At 39.4% G+C, this 18,581-nt stretch overlaps 1 protein-coding gene across 2 annotated transcripts in view; it reads right to left on the bottom strand.

Moving 5' to 3' along the window:
- Positions 1-18,581, bottom strand: part of LOC109409885 (serine/threonine-protein kinase ULK2) — a 140,673-nt gene that overhangs the window by 9,544 nt on the left and 112,548 nt on the right. For both annotated transcript variants that reach the window (XM_029875217.2, XM_062855765.1), the window contains 6 exons: positions 15,349-15,490; positions 15,143-15,284; positions 13,771-14,238; positions 13,438-13,708; positions 13,240-13,376; positions 16-151 (listed from right to left, as the gene is read on the bottom strand). In XM_029875217.2, coding sequence (XP_029731077.2) covers positions 16-151; positions 13,240-13,376; positions 13,438-13,708; positions 13,771-14,238; positions 15,143-15,284; positions 15,349-15,490 — 1,296 coding nt within the window. The remainder of the gene's footprint in view (positions 1-15; positions 152-13,239; positions 13,377-13,437; positions 13,709-13,770; positions 14,239-15,142; positions 15,285-15,348; positions 15,491-18,581) is intronic.

Genomic DNA, 18,581 nt, shown 5'->3' with positions numbered 1-18,581 from the left:
AAGGTAGGTACTTACATTTCGATAAAAGTAGCTTATCCTGGGGATGACTGCACTTTTGCGCCAGCGAATGGAGAAGAATTTGGGCCGACTGGTACCGAGTGAAGCAATCCTGCGGATTGCCGAACAGCTCATCCAAGGCGGCCGATTGGCACTGGAAATAGATATAGCGGCACATAGATTTAGTGGTATGGCATCCTAACAAACATTATTGCTGTACAATGGATGAATAAACCGCTCTTAGGATTGATTTTAAACATTTTAGCTGAATAAGCTGTTATTCAGCTATCATTGTTGCTTGGGATGTATTAGTATTACGGTATCACTTATTTACAAAGGAAATAATTTCACGTCGAGTCGTAAGATGCGAACAGTTTTTTTTTGCCCCTAATAGCCATATCTGTAAAAGCGTTGGTAGTCATCATGACCATGCTGAGGGTGACGGGTTCAAGTCCCGATCGGTCCAGCAACTTTTCGTATAATATCCATTACTACCATCAATACAGAATCCATAGCTTCTGTGAAGGTCAACCTAGTCCCCTAGAGTTAATAAGTTGGTTTGTGAAGAAACTGCAGATATCTTAAGGTTGAAGATGTCGTCCCTGATATAGTCGTCATCGTTAAAAGTGCGAAAGCAGTTTTCTCGTTCAAAACTGAACTGTTTGCATAGAAAAGGCATTCACTGTACTCCATTCTTCACCCGCAACATAGTGAATACATTTTTACGACGAAAATTCCAATATTTAACGAGAAAACTGCTTTCGTATTTTCAATGATGACAATTGGGTTTTAAAATTAGAAAAATGTATTGAATTTTTGATTTTATACAAAAGAGCACCGTTTTGGATCCACCATGATTTTTTTTTAGATTATTATAATTTTACTGTGGTACCTAAAATCAAATTCAAAGACATTTTTCGAAATCACCTTTTGACACCTGGGCAACTGTTTTGTGCTCTTTCTACGAATGGAGTGACGTGTGAAAAGCCGGAGTCGTATATCGAGGTGAGAAATCTCGACTCGAATGAGGTGACTCTCCATTTGATTTACACGACGAGTCACTTCATTCGAGACCAGATTCCCTATCTCCGACTCCGACTCCGACTTACCTCATGTCACTCCATTCGCAGAATGAGCACATTTGACAGCTCCGCCCAGTACAAAATGCGACGAGGGATGATTCGACAAATCGCTCCCATACAAACTTTAAATTGGCTTTTAAGTAGGTTTTCGGGCACCAAAACTCATGAAAATTTGGATTTCGGCTCAGTTTGGCATGTACAGGGGATAGACAAAATGATCGAGACATGCAAAATTTTTACTTTTCAAAAATGTTCAACCAGCTGTAACTTTTCGAAACGTGCATCTAATATTCTCAAATTTTCACTGTAAGTTGATCAACTAGTTGTGTATCAGTGGACAAAATTTGGAAAAGGTCGGGCTATTCTGCACGAAGTTTTAAAGATTCAAGAAAAAGGTATAATTATCCGATAGCCAACTTTGAGCTGTTATATCTCCGGATTCAATGAATCGAATGCAATGAAATTTTGACTATTTATGACTTATATAATGAACTTTGGAAAACTTTTGACACAACTTAAAATTCTTAATACGGAAGAAAATTATTACGATTAGTTTAATTTCTTAATAAAACACAAAATTTTCTAAAACTTCAACATCGTTTCAAAATTCAAGATGCTAATTATAGTTTATGTAAATTCCTTCTGTCTTTAATATAAATAAATTTTGAAGGAAAGTAACAACATAGCATTCAATTAATAGAAAAAGTATTGGGATGCATATTAAAAATAGACCAATTTACTAAAAAATCATAAAATAAATAAAATTGCGATAACTTTTTCTCTTGTTAATTATTTAAAGTTGTGTCAAACGTTTTTCAAAGTTCATTATATAAGTCATAAATGGTCAAATTTCATTGCATTCGGTTCATTGAATCCGGAGATATAACAGCTCAAAGTTGGCTATCGGATAATTGAACCTATTTCTAGAATCTTTATAACTTCGAGCAGAATGGCCCGATCTTGTCAAAATTTTGTCCACTGACACACAACTAGTTGATGAACTTACAGAGAAAATTTGAGAATATTTGATGCACTTTTCGAAAAGTTACAGCTAGTTGAACATCTTTGGAAAAGTGAAAATTATGCCTGTCCCGATCATTTTGTCTATCCCCTATAAATTCAGAATATGGAATCATCCCAACATTGCTACAGAAGCCAATTCCTGCTGATGCCTCTTTTGGATTTTTTGTATAAGTTCCATTGGGAACTATTTGAGGAGTTCCTTCGAGAATGTCAGATGTTTTTAACAGGAATTTCACCAATAGCAAATTCCTCAAGGGGTTCTTCTGGGAATTCATTAAGGAATTCCATCGTTTTTTGCTTTAAAAATGTTCCTTGGAGAATTTCACCTGGCCCTGGAGTTCCATCAGAAAGTCCTCCAAAAATTGCTTCGGAAATTTCACCAGGAGTTCCTTTGGGAATTTCTCATGGTGTTCCTTCTGTTTCTTCTATCTTCCTTGAAAAGTTTCAACGTATTTTCTTAAAAAAGTTCCTTCGAGAATTCCAGCAGGAATTCCTTCGGAAATGACTCCAGCAGTTCCTTAGTGAATTCTTCCAGTGTTTCGTTCGAAAAAAAAATTCCTATAGTTCTGTCGAGAAATTCTATCGTAGTTTCTATGGGAATTGCTAAAGGAATTTCTATGGGAAATCCTTGAGAAGTTTCTGCAAGAATTTCTCCAGAAATCCCATCGAGAATTCTTTCAGATGTTCCATGGGGAATTCCTCTAGGTATTCTTTCTGGAATTCCTCCAAGAGTTTCATCAGGTGTTTCTTCAGGAGTTTCTTCAAGAAATTGTCCAGGAGTTTTTTCTGGCATTCATTCAAAACTTCATTCACAATTTCGGTCAGGAAGGAGTTCTTCCAAAGTATCTTCAAAAAGTTCTTTTACAAAATTCTTCACAAATGTCATGGTAAGTCATGCAGGAAATCCCTCATAAAATCCTGAAGAAATTTCTGGTCGAAGCCCTAACTCACCTAAAAGTCTCCTGAAGGAGTAACCGATAATGCTCTTGCTCCACGGGCATTATTATATTTCCCGAAGGAACTCATAGGAAAACTTTCTACAGAACCCCAGGAGCATTTTTTGGAGAAATTCTCAATATAATTCTTGGAGAAATTTTTAAAGGCACTCTTGGTGGAATTTCTAATGGAACTTCTAGAGGAATTCGCAATTAAACTCCTTTAATTGCCGATAAAACTTTTAGAACAATTTGCAACAAAATCCCAAGAGAAAGTCCCAATGAAATTCTCAATTAAGTAGCTAGAAGAATTGCAATTGAAATACCTGAAGCAATTCGCGTTGGACGTCCTGGAAAGATGTTCAAAGGAACTTCTAGAGGAATGCACAAAAGAACGCCTGGAGAAAATTCTGAAGAAGACCAAGAGCAATTGCCGGTTGAACTCCTAAAGTAATTCCCAATTTAACTCTTGGGGACTCCTGAGATAATTCTTAATGAATTACCTTAACGAATCCATCGGGAACTATTTGTGAAGTTCCTTCGAGAATTCCTTCATATGATTTTTTCATCAGGAATTTCTTTAAGAGCCCCATAGTGAATTTCTCAAGGGATTCCTCTGGGAATTCATTAAGGAATTCCATCGTGTTTTCTAAAAAAAAAGTTCCTTTGAGAATTCCCCCTAGCCCTGGAGTTCCTTCGAAAATTACAGCTGTAGTTCCATAAGAAAGTCCTCCAGATATTGCTTCGGAAATTTCCCCAGGAGTTCCTTTGGGAATTCCTCCTGGTGTTTTTTTGTTTTTTCTATCTTCCTTGCGAAGTTTCATCGTATTTTCTTCTTTCCTTCGGTTCCTGCGAGATTTTTTTCTGAAATTCCATCGAGAATTCCTTCAGATGTACCATGTGGAATTCCTCTAGGTATTAATTCGGGAATTCCTCCAGGAGTTTCATCAGGTGTTTCTTCATGAGTTTCTTCAAGAAATTGTCCAGGAGTTTCTTCTGGCATTCATTCAAAACTTCATTCACAATTTCGGTCAGGAAGGAGTTCTTTCAAAGAATCTTCTAAAAAATCATTCACAAAATTCTCCAAAAATTTCTTCGGGAAATTTCATGATAAGTCATGGAAGAAATCCCTGATAAAATCCTGAAGAAATTTCTGGACGAAATCTTAACTCACATCAAAGTCTCCTAAAGGAGTTACTGGCTCCACGGGAATTTTGATATTTCCAAAAGGAACTCATTGGAAAACTTCTTACAGAACCCCTGGAGCATTTTTGGTGGAATTCTCATATAATTCTTGGAGAAATTTTTAAGAGAACTCCTTGGTGGAATTCCTAATGGAACTCGCGATTAAACGCCTTTAATTTCCGATAACACTTTTGGAACAATTTGCAACAACACTCCTAGAGAGATTCTCAATGAAACTCACGAAGAAATTCTCAAGTAGCTAGAAGAATTACAATTGAAATATTTGGAGCAGTTCCCGTAGGATATCCTGGAAAGAATTTCAAACGAACTCCTAGAGGAATTTCTGAAGAAGACCAAGAGCAATTGCCGATTGAACTCCCGAAGTAATTCTCAATTCAACTCTTGAGGAGTCCTGAGGGAATTCTTAATGAATTACCTTAACCCTCCAGGACGCACGCTGTTGTAAAAAGTACAACACTACCAAAAATCCTTGCTCGTCGTATGCAACGCGAGCGCGGTGCTGTTTCGGTTGCCTGATGGCGCGCGTCCTGAAAGGTTAACGAGTCGTTAATGCTACCCTTGGAAAAATTTCAATTGAATTCCTGGATAAATTCCCAATAAAATACACGCAGAAATTCCCAATGGAATTTGGATGGACAGATTCCTAAAAGATCCTTTGAATTTCCGAAGTCAACGAAGAAACTCTTCGAGGAATTGCCAATAGAGATCCTCGAGGAACTCCCGTAGAAATTCTCAAAGAAACTTATGGAGGTTTTCAAAGTGCAATTCCTGGCGTAAATCATAGTTAAATTTCTGCAAAAATTACTTACAGAACACCAACAGGACTCCCCAAGGGATCTCCTGCATTGAGTTCAAAAAATTCCTGGGAAAATTAAAGAAGGAGGAATCATGAATGAAGAAGCGGAGTGTGAAGAAATGGAACTGCTGTGCCGTTCCCAAGAAACACGGAAGTTCTATCAGAAGCTCAACGCATCCCGAAACGGCTTCGTGCCGCGAGCCGAAATATGCAGGGATAAAGACGGAGGCCTCTTGACGGACGGACGTGAGGTGATCGAAAGGTGGAAGCAGCACTTCGATCAGCACCTGAACGGCGTGGAGAACGTAGGCACGGGAGCCCACGGCAACGGAAGGAACGACGACGCCAGTGCAGCGGAGGACGGAAATGAACCAACTCCCACGCTGAGGGAAGTTAAGAATGCCATTCACCAGCTCAAAACCAACAAAGCAGCTGGTAAGGATGGTATCGCAGCTGAACTCATCAAGATGGGCCCAGAAAAGTTGGCCACCTATCTGCATCGGCTAATAGTCAGGATCTGGGAAACCGAACAGCTACCGGAGGAGTGGAAGGAAGGGGTTATCTGCCCCATTCACAAGAAAGGCGACCATTTGGAATGTGAGAACTTCAGGGCGATAACTATTTTGAATGCTGCCTACAAAGTGCTATCCCAGATCATCTTCCGTCGTCTGTCACCAAAAACAAATGAGTTCGTGGGAAGTTATCAAGCCGGCTTCATGGACGGCCGGTCGACAACGGACCAGATCTTTACCGTACGGCAAATCCTCCAGAAATGCCGTGAATACCAGGTCCCAACGCACCACCTGTTCATCGACTTCAAAGCGGCATACGACAGTATCGAACGCACAGAGCTATTGAGAATCATGGACGAAAACGGCTTTCCTGGGAAGCTGACTAGACTGATTAAAGCAACGATGGACGGTGTGCAAAACTGCGTAAGGGTTTCGGGTGAACTATCCAGTTCATTCGTATCTCGCCGGGGACTGCGACAAGGTGACGGACTCTCATGTCTACTCTTCAACATCGCGCTGGAAGGTGTGATGCGACGAGCCGGGCTCAACAGCCGGGGAACGATTTTCACAAAATCCGGTCAATTTGTGTGCTTTGCGGGCGACATGGACATTATCGCTAGAACATTTGGAACGGTGGCAGAACTGTACACCCGCCTGAAACGCGAAGCAGCAAAGGTCGGACTGGTGGTGAATGCCTCAAAAACAAAGTACATGCTGGTAGGTGGAACCGAAAACGACCGGATCCGTCTGGGTAGTAATGTTACGATAGACGGGGATACTTTCGAGGTGGTGGAGGAATTCGTCTACCTCGGATCCTTACTGACGGCTGACAACAACGTGAGCCGAGAAATTGTGAAGCGCATCATCAGCGGAAGTCGGGCCTACTACGGGGTCCAGAAGAAACTGCGGTCTAAAAAGATTCACCCACGCACCAAATGCACCATGTACAAAACGCTAATAAGACCGGTGATCCTCTACGGGCACGAGACATGGACCATGCTCGAGGAGGACCTACAAGCACTCGGAGTTTTCGAGCGAAGCGTGCTAAGAACGATCTTCGGCGGTGTGCAGGAGAACGGTGTGTGGCGGAGAAGGATGAACCACGAGCTCGCTGCACTTTACGGCGAACCCAGCATCCAGAAGGTGGCCAAAGCCGGAAGGATACGTTGGGCAGGGCATGTTGCAAGAATGCCGGACAACAACCCTGCAAAGCTGGTGTTTGCAACGGATCCGGTTGGCACAAGAAGGCGTGGAGCGCAGAGAGCACGCTGGGCGGACCAGGTGGAGCGTGACTTGGCGAGCATTGGGCGCGACCGAGGATGGAAAGCGGCAGCCACAAACCGAGTGTTGTGGCGTACTATTGTTGATTATGTCTTGCCTTAATGATGTTGAACAAATAAATGTATGTATGTATGAATCATGAATGAAATTTTTGGAAAAATTCGCCAATAGACGTTCTAGTAGAATTCCTAAAGAGATTCCCAATAGAACTTCCGGATAAATTCTCAATGCAGCTTCTGGAGAGATTATCGATAGAAATGCTAGAAGAACTCTCAGATAAACTATTGAAGGAATTCACATAAGAACTCCTGTTGTAATTGTGGATGGAACTCTTGTAGAAATTTTCGAAGGAGCTCTTGTTGAGATTCCCACAAGAACTCTTGGAGTAATCCTCGGAGGAACATCAGGGGATTTTTTGATGAAACTACTCAAGAATTTCTTAGGGAAACTCCTGAAGAAACTTCCGAAAAAAAACTCAGGCAGATATTCTCGAAGAAACTTCTGAAATAGTTCCCAAAAGTACTCCTGAAGAAATTCTCTGTGGATCTCCAAAATAAATAGAGAAAAAAAAGTTTAAAAAAGCATGCAATGTATTTCCTGCAGGAATCTCTTATGGAGATCCTGGGATAATTCCCAAAGAAACTTCAACAGAAACACCCGATGGAACCCTGCTTGTGAATGCATAACTGTTCCATATGAATAGGAAACCCAGCAAATACTGTTATGCGATCATAGGCAGAACTCCTGAATGAAATTTCAATGAAACTTTTTCAAGAATCCCCCAAAGAACTCCTGGGACATTTTTAAGGAACTTCTTAAGTAATTGTTGAAGGGATCTTTGAAGAGAGGAGATTGGAGAGATGCCTAATAGACTCTTGGAATTACCGAAGGAACTCGTAGAGAAAATCCCGATGAAATTCTTCGAGGACTCGTCAATGAAACCCCTTCACAAAATCCCATTACAACTCCTGCACAAATTCAAAAAAAAAAAAACTCCTGGATGTATTAAAAGTGTAGTTCCTGGGGAAAATAATAATAAAAAAAAACTCCTGGAAATATTTTCGAAGGAACTCCTGGTGATGATCCCAAAAGAATTCTCGGAGGACACTTCGAAAGTACATCAGGGTGATTTTATGTAACTTCTGAAGTATTTTTTTAAGTTTTTATCTCTGTGTATTTTAACCTAAGCTAATTTTACACTTTTCTGGAGTAATTGTTGAAGAAACTTCTCAAGAAATTTTCATGAAAACTCCTGAAGAATTTTCCGAAAGGACTCATGTAGATATTTCGAAGAATGTTCTGAAATAGTTTTCAAAATAACAGTTGGAATTTCTTCAGGTGTGAAATCCCAGAACAAATTGTACAAAAAGTTCTGAAAAAATGTGTAAGAAATCCTAGAGAAATTGCCTATGTATTTCCTGCAGAAGTCTTCTTCGAAAATCCTGGGATAATCCCAAAGGAACTTAGAGAAAATTCCGATGGATCTCCTGGAGGAAATTTCAATCGAACATCTGGAGAAATATCCAAAGAAACATTTACGGGAATCTTTCGAAGAACTCTGTGGAATTTTCAAGGAACTTCTGAAGTATTTGTTGAAGGAACCATTGGGAAAATTTTGGAAGAAACTTGAGGAGGAATTCCCAATTAATCTCGTTGGAGCTATTGGAGGTATTGCAGATGGAATCCCTGAATAAGTAACCGATGGAAATCCTGGAGAGGTTCTCAATGGAACGCTTGGAGGAATTTCCAACAAAACTCTTGAGGGATTTTCCAAGAAAATTCTGAAGCAACTGCTGGAAAAAATCTTTGAGAGAACTTGTAAAGAAAATTTTGAAACAACTGTTCGAGAAATTTTCGAAAAAACTCCTGGAATAATTCCCGCTGGAACTTCTGGGGGAATGCCGAGTGGAACTCCTGAATCAACTGCTAATAGAACTCCTGGAGGAATTTCTAGACGGATTCCCAATGGAGTAGCTAAAGGAATAACACAGCGCAACATTTATGTGTCTCTGACAGATTTTGGGTCGCTGAACCAGAATTCGGGCTCAGATTTGCTCCAGCACGTCACAATTTTGAGCTGAACCTCAATTTATAGGGCAAAATGTGCGATTTAAGTATGGAAATATTTCTTTTAAGCAATCAAAGAGTAAATTGGTTAATCAACATCTAAATTAACGACTCATGCAAAATATTTCGTTTTACCACATCAAATTTGATAGATTTAAATATTTTTAGTAAGTAAATTTGGCTGTAACGTAATATTTTGCATGAGTCGTTAATTAAGATGGTTATTGATCAATTTACCCTTTGGTTGCTTAAAAAATATTTCCATGCTTAATGGTTTGCAGTCAAAAAAGCCCAAAATCGTATATTTTACCCTATAAATTGGGTAAAAGCTCAAAATTGTGACGTGCTGGAGCAAATCTGAGTTTGGATTCGGGTTCAGCGACCCAAATTCCGTCGGAGACACATAAGTTTGCTCTTGAGACAGATCAATAGTTAATTTTTGCTGCACTGTGTAAACGATGAAACTCCTGGAGGAATTCCCGATGGAACCCTTGGAAGAATTCCCGAAGAAACTTCTGGGGATGATCAATAGAAATTCTGGAGTAACTATTGAAGGAACCCTTGCAAAAATTCTCGAAGAAACTTGAGGAAGAATTTCTAATGAATCTCGTTGGAACTATTGGAGGTATTGCAGATGGAATCTGTGAAGAAGTTACCGATGGAACTTCTGGAGGAATCCCGAGTGGAACTCCTGAAGCAACTTCTAATAGAACTCCTGGAGGAATTTCTAGACGGATCCCCAATGGAGCTGCTAAAGGAATAAATGATGGAACTCCTGGAGGAATTCCCGATGGAACTCTTGGAAGAATTCCCGAACGAACTTCTAGGGGATGTTCAAAGGAAATTTTAGAGTAATTGTGGAAGGAACTACCACGAACTACTGAAGAAACTCCCAAAGAAACTTTTGAAAAATAAAATTTTGCTAAAACTCTTGGAGAAATTCTCTAAGAAACTACTAAAAATATTTCCACAAGAACTGTTGGAGAAGTTCTCGAAGAAACTCCTTGAGGTATTCCTGAAGGAATTGCTGAAGGAATCCCACATGGAACTCCCAAAAGAACTCCTAGAGGAATTCTTAAAGGAATTCCTGAAGTAATTTCCAATTAAACCCCTGAAGAAATTCTCTATGAATCTTCTCGAGGAATTGCCAATGGACTTGTAATAAAATTTTGGAAAAAAAAATCACAATGGAACTCCTGCAAGAATTCTCGATTGCTCATCTACAGGAATGCTCTATGGGACTCCTGGGGGATTTTTTAAAGCAACTTCTTAAGTAATCGTTGAAGGAACTACAGGATAAATTCCCGAAAAACCTTTGATAAAAACCTAATGATGTTCTTGAGAAATTGTTGGAGAAACTTCTAAAGAAATTGAAAAAAAAAACTTGTAGATATTTCGAAGCGTCTTCCGGAGGCATCGCAAACTCTAAACAGGGAATTACTACTGAAGAAATCTCAGAAGGGTTTTTCGTTATGCGAAGCACAGAAAATGCCGGAAGAATCCCAGAACGAGTTGCTTCTCACGATCACTGCGGCAGAACACGAATCACCGCACCACCAGCGATCGGTTTCCGGATGTAATTTCACAATTTCTGCAAATAATCCATGTTTATATTGAGTGCACCAGCCACTGCTGCAAATTCGAACATTGAATTCCAAATTCTTGTAATGATTTATTCAGTCCGGCTGCAGAAATCTGATTCTTTGATTCCGATTGAGATTCCATATCCACGATGAAATTTTATCACCAATGTAAACAAACGCACGACGCAGCATTGTTAACGTGTTAACGCATCCGTCTGTGTTTTAGTATTTACCTACAATGACGGATCAGTAAACGCTGAAGTCGAATTCGAAGTCGACGCAGCATGGATTACTGCACGAATTTATTCTGGCCTGCTTACTCTCACACGAAATTTGACGTTTGAGAGGTGTCGGCACCGCTCAAACGTCAAATTTTCTGTGAGAGTAAGCAGGCCAGCATAAATTCGTGAAGTGGACCATTGTTCATGGGAAGATATCAAGCCAGCTTCGTCGACGGCCAGTCGACAACAGACTTGATCGTCACGTTCCACAAATGACGCGATTAGGTACTAAGTCCTAACGCAACACTTGTTCATCAACACAAGACGTCATAGGACAGTATCAATCGTTCTAAGCATTGATGAAAACGTGTTTTCTGAGAAGCATATGTCTGATCAAAGTAAATAAGCAATCCTAATTCTTTAACATACACGGTGTGCCAAAAACCGTTATTAACAAATAAAAATGTCCACCCAAGTGGCACCCGGCATTAGAAAGATATACTATTCTAGTATCTCCTCTGAAAATTTGAAAATCTTTCATCGAGGGAAACTAAAGTTTTTGTGATTTGAATATTTTGAGCCATTTCTATAGGATTTTCTTATATGAGTAAATATGCACGCACGGTGTGCCTGGTACCTCTATTAACAAACAAAAATGTGCTCCAAACTCACACCCGGCGTTTGAAAGATATACTATTCTAGTATCTCCTCCGAAAATTTGAAAATGTTTTATCGAGGGAAACCAAAGTTTTCACTGTTTGAAGATTTCCCTATATTTTCATAGAATTAGCTCATATATGGGAATATGCGGTGTTCTTCATATCTTAAACAAATAATAACACTGCTAAACAAAATTAAAAAAAAATCGTATTATGAGATGAGAAAAAAAAAGAACAGGGTTTTGGAACCCTAGAAGTGTCATAGTGAAAGAATTTTCGAAAGTATATTGGACTTCACAGTTAAAGACCGAAGTTTGAAATGAGAACTTGGGGTGTTCAACTGATATACGCATTACAGTTTCTAGGGTCCCAAACTCCTATTTTTTTTGTCTCATCCCATGACGCGAACTAGTGTTGAACGGCGTCATGAGTTTCACAAATTCCAAAAGTACAATAAATATTCAAGCAACTTCTCTGAAAATTTGGTAACATTTTGTTTTATCTGTATTAACGAGATTTTTAGCCCTAGTCTAGTTCATCTCGGGACCCACGCTTTACTTCCCTTCCGAAGAAAGAACTCAAATTTTGTGAGTTTGTCGGGAGTGGGATTCGATCCCAGGTCTTCGGCGTGATAGTCAAGTGTTCTAACCATCACACCAGGTCCGCTCCACATTTGGCAACATTTCATTGAGAGGAATGTCAATTATCGTAGTTTAATATCTCATAGTTCTACCTGCTACTCGAATACAAATAAAAAAGTGGTACGCCGTGAGCTTTGATAAACTTTCTAAGTGTTTTTTTTTTGTTTTTAAGCACTTTATAAATATATTGGTATCTTGTCGGTGAATTTGAAAACGTTTCATGGTGAAACGAGAGTTAAACATGTTGGTTTAAGTCTATGGTTAAACTGAATTAACAGCCCAATGCTTTGGTATTCCTAGGAAGCTTTGTCAATCGTTGGTATAATGTTTAAGATATTGAAGCTTTTAAAGTAAACCTAAATGCTAATCGTTTTACTACCCAGCTTTTATACGTCATGTTACTAACGTCTCTTCCGTAAATTTAGAAATTTTACATTTGAATGATCATCAGTAACAACAATTTTAAGCTTTCAATTTCAATTTCATTGGAGATATGCATACTACCGCTTTATCTATAAATACGTTAAAAAACACTTACTGAGTTTTGTAATAGTATCGCTTACAAAATATATATTCATTGCGAGGAATGATTAACACGAGAAATTGAAATAATATTCTATGAAGTTACCACATTTTCATTACACTTTATCAAGATATGATATGATATTTTCAAACCACTGTAATTTGCGAGCGTTTCAATGAAATGTTGTCAAATTTTCAGAGAAGTTGTTTGAATGTTGTATCTTCGGAATGGTGTTTGTGAAATTTATTAATATGTATTTGAAGAGCCAATGAAACATCCTATGACAATATTACCATATATGAACTAATTATATGAAAATAGATGAAAATCTTCAAACAGTAAAAACTTTGGTTTCCCTCGATAAAACATTTTCAAATTTTCGGAGGAGATACTAGAATAGTATATCTTTCGAACGCCGGGTGTGAGTTTGGAGTACATTTTTATTTGTTAATAGTGGTATCCGGCACACCGTGCGTGCATATTTACTCATATAAAAAAAATCCTATAGAAATGGCTCAAAATATTCAAATCACAAAAACTTAAGTTTCCCTCGATGAAAGATTTTCAAATTTTCAGAGGAGATACTAGAATAGCATATCTTTCGAATGCGGAGTGCCACTTGGGTGGACATTTTTATTTGTTTATAACGGTTTTTGGCACACCGTGCATAACTTAAGCAAATAAACAGTTGTTTAATTGGAGTATGTACTTACCATTTGTATCGCATGATCGTACAGAATCTTATCTGCAGTAATATTGCTAGCCCCTGCCCGCTGAAGCAGTCCTGTTCCGTTCAGCTTCTTGGACTCGCACAGCGTCGATCTGTATCGCGAGTGCATGCACGATAACACTAAAACAAATTTAGGGAAAGTTGAGCTTTATTCTGAAAAGCGCTGACACGATCATCTTACCACTTTTAACCGCATCCGACGGTTTGAGCTGGCCGCTCTGCAGGTTAGACGACGCTAGATGCATTCCGGATGCGAGCAGATTCAGAGCTCGTACCAGCAGAACAAGCCGTTCCGCTCGTTTGCAGTGTTCCGGAGCGTGCGGAGCAATGGGTTGGGCATCGGCGGACATCAGTGCCGAGAGAGGGGCACAACGCGAATCCGCCACCTCCAGGATGCAGTCGGTGAGGGCGATGACGAAATTCAGCTTTGCCACGGTTTCATTGTGTTCACGCTGGAATTTAATGAAAAGAGACTGTTAGAATCGTCCCAGGAGAGATGAGAAATCAAACTTACATCCATCAGCGTTTCAGCCGGCAGTTCCGGTGCGTGGAAGTTGATCGGGTGATCGTCCAGATTGTTATCGTTTAGGTAACTTCCGAGGCCAGCTGTGGCGCCCATTTCCGGCAGGGTGAACGCCCGAGTTCCCAAGGGATGCATATTGTTGTTGTCGTTGGTCAGCAACGTTGGACTGCCGAGGGCCGGTAGCTTCGATAGGGCGTGCGATAATACTGGTGAACTGGTGTCGGACCGGCGCAGTGGCGAGTGATGCGATGCCGGACTCACCGTCCAGCAGGAAGGCGGTGGAGGCGTTTCCGAGAGCGAACCACCGGACGTCGATCGGCGACGGCTACCGGTGGGCGGAGTTCCGATCGCGAATTGCACGGCCGGCGGCGAGATTGAGCTGATATCACAATTGCTGTTTCGATGCTCGGACCGTTTCATGGTGATCGGCTGAGATCGAGGTATTGCATTGGGGATATTCTGCGGGAAAGATGGTTTGAATTAGGGAATTGCAATTATTTTTAGGTGCGAACGATTTCATTTGTTTTTACTATAAATAGTGTATCTACTCTAACCAGGTAATCGAAGAGCACAACTGGGAAGAATCCCGACAAAACTTTGAAAGGAAATCTTAGAAGGTATCCTTAGAGGAATTCCGAAAAAAACCTTGTATGAATTCCAGAAGAAATCCCAGTAGGAAACTCTGAAAGAATCCCGGGAGAAATCTCCGGAAGCATCTCTGCATGGTTTTGGAATGACTAAGACGGGGATAAATCTCCACTACGGGGATAGAACTTCAGATAAAAATATCTGAAGGAATCCCAAAAGGTGCCTCGAAATAAATCTCACGAGGAATTCCTGGATGAATGCTTAAGTTATCCCTGGAGTGATCTTTGAAGGAACCTCTGCAAGAATCCAAATGAATATCTCAATCTTGGTAAGAATCCCTACAGGAATTCTTGGAAGGAATTCTAAACGCAACCCTTGGAAGAATGCCGGAAGGAAATTTCAGGAAGAATCCCTTCATGAATTTAGGGAGGAATCTTGGAAAGAATCTCGGGAGAATTCTCTGACGGGATTCTGAAAAAGAGGCACAACAGAGTTATGAACTAGAACAAGTGGAAAAGAGTGCTGTTGAATAAATTCCTCAGTGGAGATCTTACGTTAAGTTTTGTAGAAATGTGTATTCTCAAAAATACTACATATAAATTTCTTTATACTACTACAAGAAGAATAATTAAGTATAAAATCTATGGGGCACATATTTGGAATACAATATATGATTAAAAAATACTGAAAGCTTTGTCGAAACGTACTCCTGACAGATATCCCGGAATCTTTAAGAAAAGGTTCAAAGCTAGAATATTGCAATCTTCACACTTACCTTTGGTGGTGTTTGACTCTGCTGTCGGGAAAGCTTTCTAGCTGACGACGGAACGGGCTTCGGTTCCGAGATCGGAAGCGTGCTAGGTCGCGGTGGACTCGCCTGGGCGTTCGAAGCTGTCTGAGGCACTCTAGTTGGTTTGCTGAAATTCAAAAGCAATCGATATTAGAAGCAATTCTGGGTAACCTAAAACGACCCGAACAAACCTCTTGTCATAATTTCCGCTGCATGGATCTACCGGCAGATTGCTCGGTACTAGCACAAAGTCGTCCGAGTTGTCCTGACTGCTGTTGGAGGTGTTGTTCGCGCTTGCGATCGTCGCCACGCTGTCGTCGATCTCTAGTGGCACTGCAATTGAATAAAAGTGGTTGCACATTGATCAGTACCATTCAGGCCACATTTAACTCATTTCTGATGGAATTATACGCTCACTTTGAACGCAGATTTTTCGAAAAAATCAACGCAAGACGATAAACTTACGCGACGTTTGTAAAACCGAAAGCAACAACTGCGATTCATGAAAATTTACTTCCTCTTCTCATGTGATGCAAAAAAAAACTGTTGATCGGATGCCAATTTTGTCGCGCACTTTACTACAAGACCAACGATGTCGAGAAAGTGGGAGATTACACTGTTCTCCCTATACCTATTGGCAGGCAACCAGAGTTCGACAAACATAGAGGCGACATTTCATTACATATCTGACGACAGGGAGAAGCAACGGGTGGGTAATATTAACAGTTTAACTTGGCGAATACCGCGCAGATGCTGAGGGATGCGACATTCAAGATTGAACAGTCGAAGAATGGGATGCTTCTACATTACATTTGCGTAGCCATTAATAAATGACAGATGATAAATACTGGATAATTTAGAATGTTTACTTTATTAGCTAATTTACACCTCAATAATGAAAGTTTCGTTGGCATCAAAAAATGTAATAGTTGATAACACCAAGATAACAACAAAATCTTGCTGGTTAGCCAGCAATGCATAGGACATTAACAAGTATCGAAATACTTGACTGTCTTCCACAAAGTTTTTAGCAAATTCAAAACTATGGTCCTACATTATCGGTTATGTAGCACTTCGAGACTTTGAGAGAGAACGTTAGCGTGCCGATGAACAGATCAAGCATCAGTGGTGATGGAGAATCAGTTGAGATCAAAAAGACAGTCAAAAAGCTGAAGAATAGTAAGGATACTGGAAAGGATGAGCTCCCGACTGCATTTTTTCAAACATGGTGGTAAGATACTTCACGAAGTACTTGACCGTATACTCTGCGGAAGATATGGGACGAACAAGAACAATCAACCTGCAAGCTGGCTGAAAGACCTCATTTGTCAATTATCGACAATACGCAGGAATGACACTACCTGAAATCACATAACTGTGAATAGACTGACCCAGCAAACATGGTACTGATATTACGGCCATAAGTCCTACTATCAAACACTGTGCAATAGGATGCAATCACAAAAGAAGTTCATTGTCGACATACAGCTACATCTAGTTTTCTCGAGGGCCGGTCAACGACGGATCAAATATGTATTCTACGATAAATCCTACATAAATTCCAGGAGTACAACTTGCACGCCCACCGTCTGTTTATTAATTTTAAACTCACGTACGATCCAGTGAAAAGAAACGAGATATGTCAGATCGGATGACATGATTTTCCGACGAAACTAGTTAGACTGATTTGTACAACGCTGTATATATTGAAGCCAAGTCTACGGGTTTTGGATGAAATTTTTACCTTCTTCTTAAAGAAATCACGACATAGATAACAAATTAGCATTCAATGCCCAGTGGTACAACTAAGAACTATTCCAAACAGCTGTGACGAGAATCGAAGTCTCGCTCTCCTGCACGATGCGACTAAAATGCACTAACCACTAACACGACCACGAAGCTGCACCAAGTACATTGGAAGTGCGTCATACACGAATAAAACAAACAAGTTTCCTTCTGGATGCCAATTTTCTGCTGAACAAGTTTACAAAAAGCTCAAAATTCCATTCTTACGAAGGTAAAACGAGATAGAACTACGAATGATTGTAATAATTACAATCATTCGTAGTTCTATCTCTACTATTATTAGTTATTGTACCATTTATTTTCACCCTCTGTTGCTTATCCTTTGACAGATACCCGTATTCCGACTTGTAATCTTCCTCAGTGTCAGTGAAATGGTCAGTTAGTTCGGGAGATTACAAGTGGTAGTCGAAATACGCGTATCTGTCAAAAGATAAGCAAAAGAGGGCGGAATTAAATGGTACAATAACTGATTACACTCATTCTAAGAGGATATTTTGCTTAGAGGGTTCGAAAAGTTGGTACAAGGAGATAGAACTAGTAAATGCAGATCAACTTAAAAACCCTGCATGCGCCAGAAAAAAAAAGACACTACACCGTTTTCAGGCAGAGGCTGCACAGACTGAACAATGTTTTGTTAGTGAATTGTCCAATTTTAATATCCTTCCCATTACTTTTTCAATTTATTGCCGGTTATTTTGTCACTTCCTTTCAAGACATATTCAAGTTGAAATTAGAGAGAATTAAAATAAACTAGAACTACCATCTCGAATTTTGAAGCAATGTTAAAATTTTCGATATTTTGGCGTTATTTTAGAAAAAAATTCGAAACGCTATAATTTTCATCTTTGTTAACAATTCAAGTCAAGTCAAGTACAAGACACTGAAGACGACCTTACAGTTGAGGACGAAATACGTATCTGTCAAAGGATGCAAATTCTTAGTGGAATTCAAAGGAACAGTACTTAACACGATTTTATTTTTACTTAACAATTTTAGGTTATGTAAAAAAAAAATCAAAGCTTATCAAGTCATGAACGCTCAAAATGTCATTGCGGTTGGTTCATTGAATCCGGAAATATTCCAGTTCAAAGTTGGCAATTGGATGATTATGACTTTTTCTAGAAACTAGAATCTAATTAATTTCATGTAGAATAGTCAGATCTTCCCCAAATTTGAACCATCGATACACAACTAGTTGATCAACTTACAGTAAAAATTTTAGATTGTTTGATACACTTTCAAAAAGTTACAGCTATTTGACAATTTTTTGAAATGTGAAAATTTTACCGATCATTTTGTCTATCCCCTGTATCTATTACTGGTAAAAGAATTCAAGAATAATAAAAAGGGACAGGAGAATCAGAAATTCGCAATTGTTTTTACGCCCTTTTCACATGTTGGTCTAAGAATATCTTAACAAAGTGTTATATAACAATAAAGAATTATGATTTCAAACTATACAAAAATATGACTAGTAAACTTACTAGAATTTTTTTTTTGTTATTAATTTCCATCTCAAAGAACCACCCTAGTTAAAAATAAATGAGCCACCTTAATGAAATATTATACAGTCGACTCTCCACAACTCGATGTTCTACAACTCGATATTTTCTATAAC

This window comes from Aedes albopictus, chromosome 3 (assembly GCF_035046485.1).
Source record: "Aedes albopictus strain Foshan chromosome 3, AalbF5, whole genome shotgun sequence".
NCBI classification, from domain to species: Eukaryota; Metazoa; Arthropoda; class Insecta; order Diptera; family Culicidae; genus Aedes; species Aedes albopictus.
The sequence above is the reverse complement of the archived record's forward strand: the minus strand, read 5'-3'. Positions and strand labels throughout refer to the sequence as shown.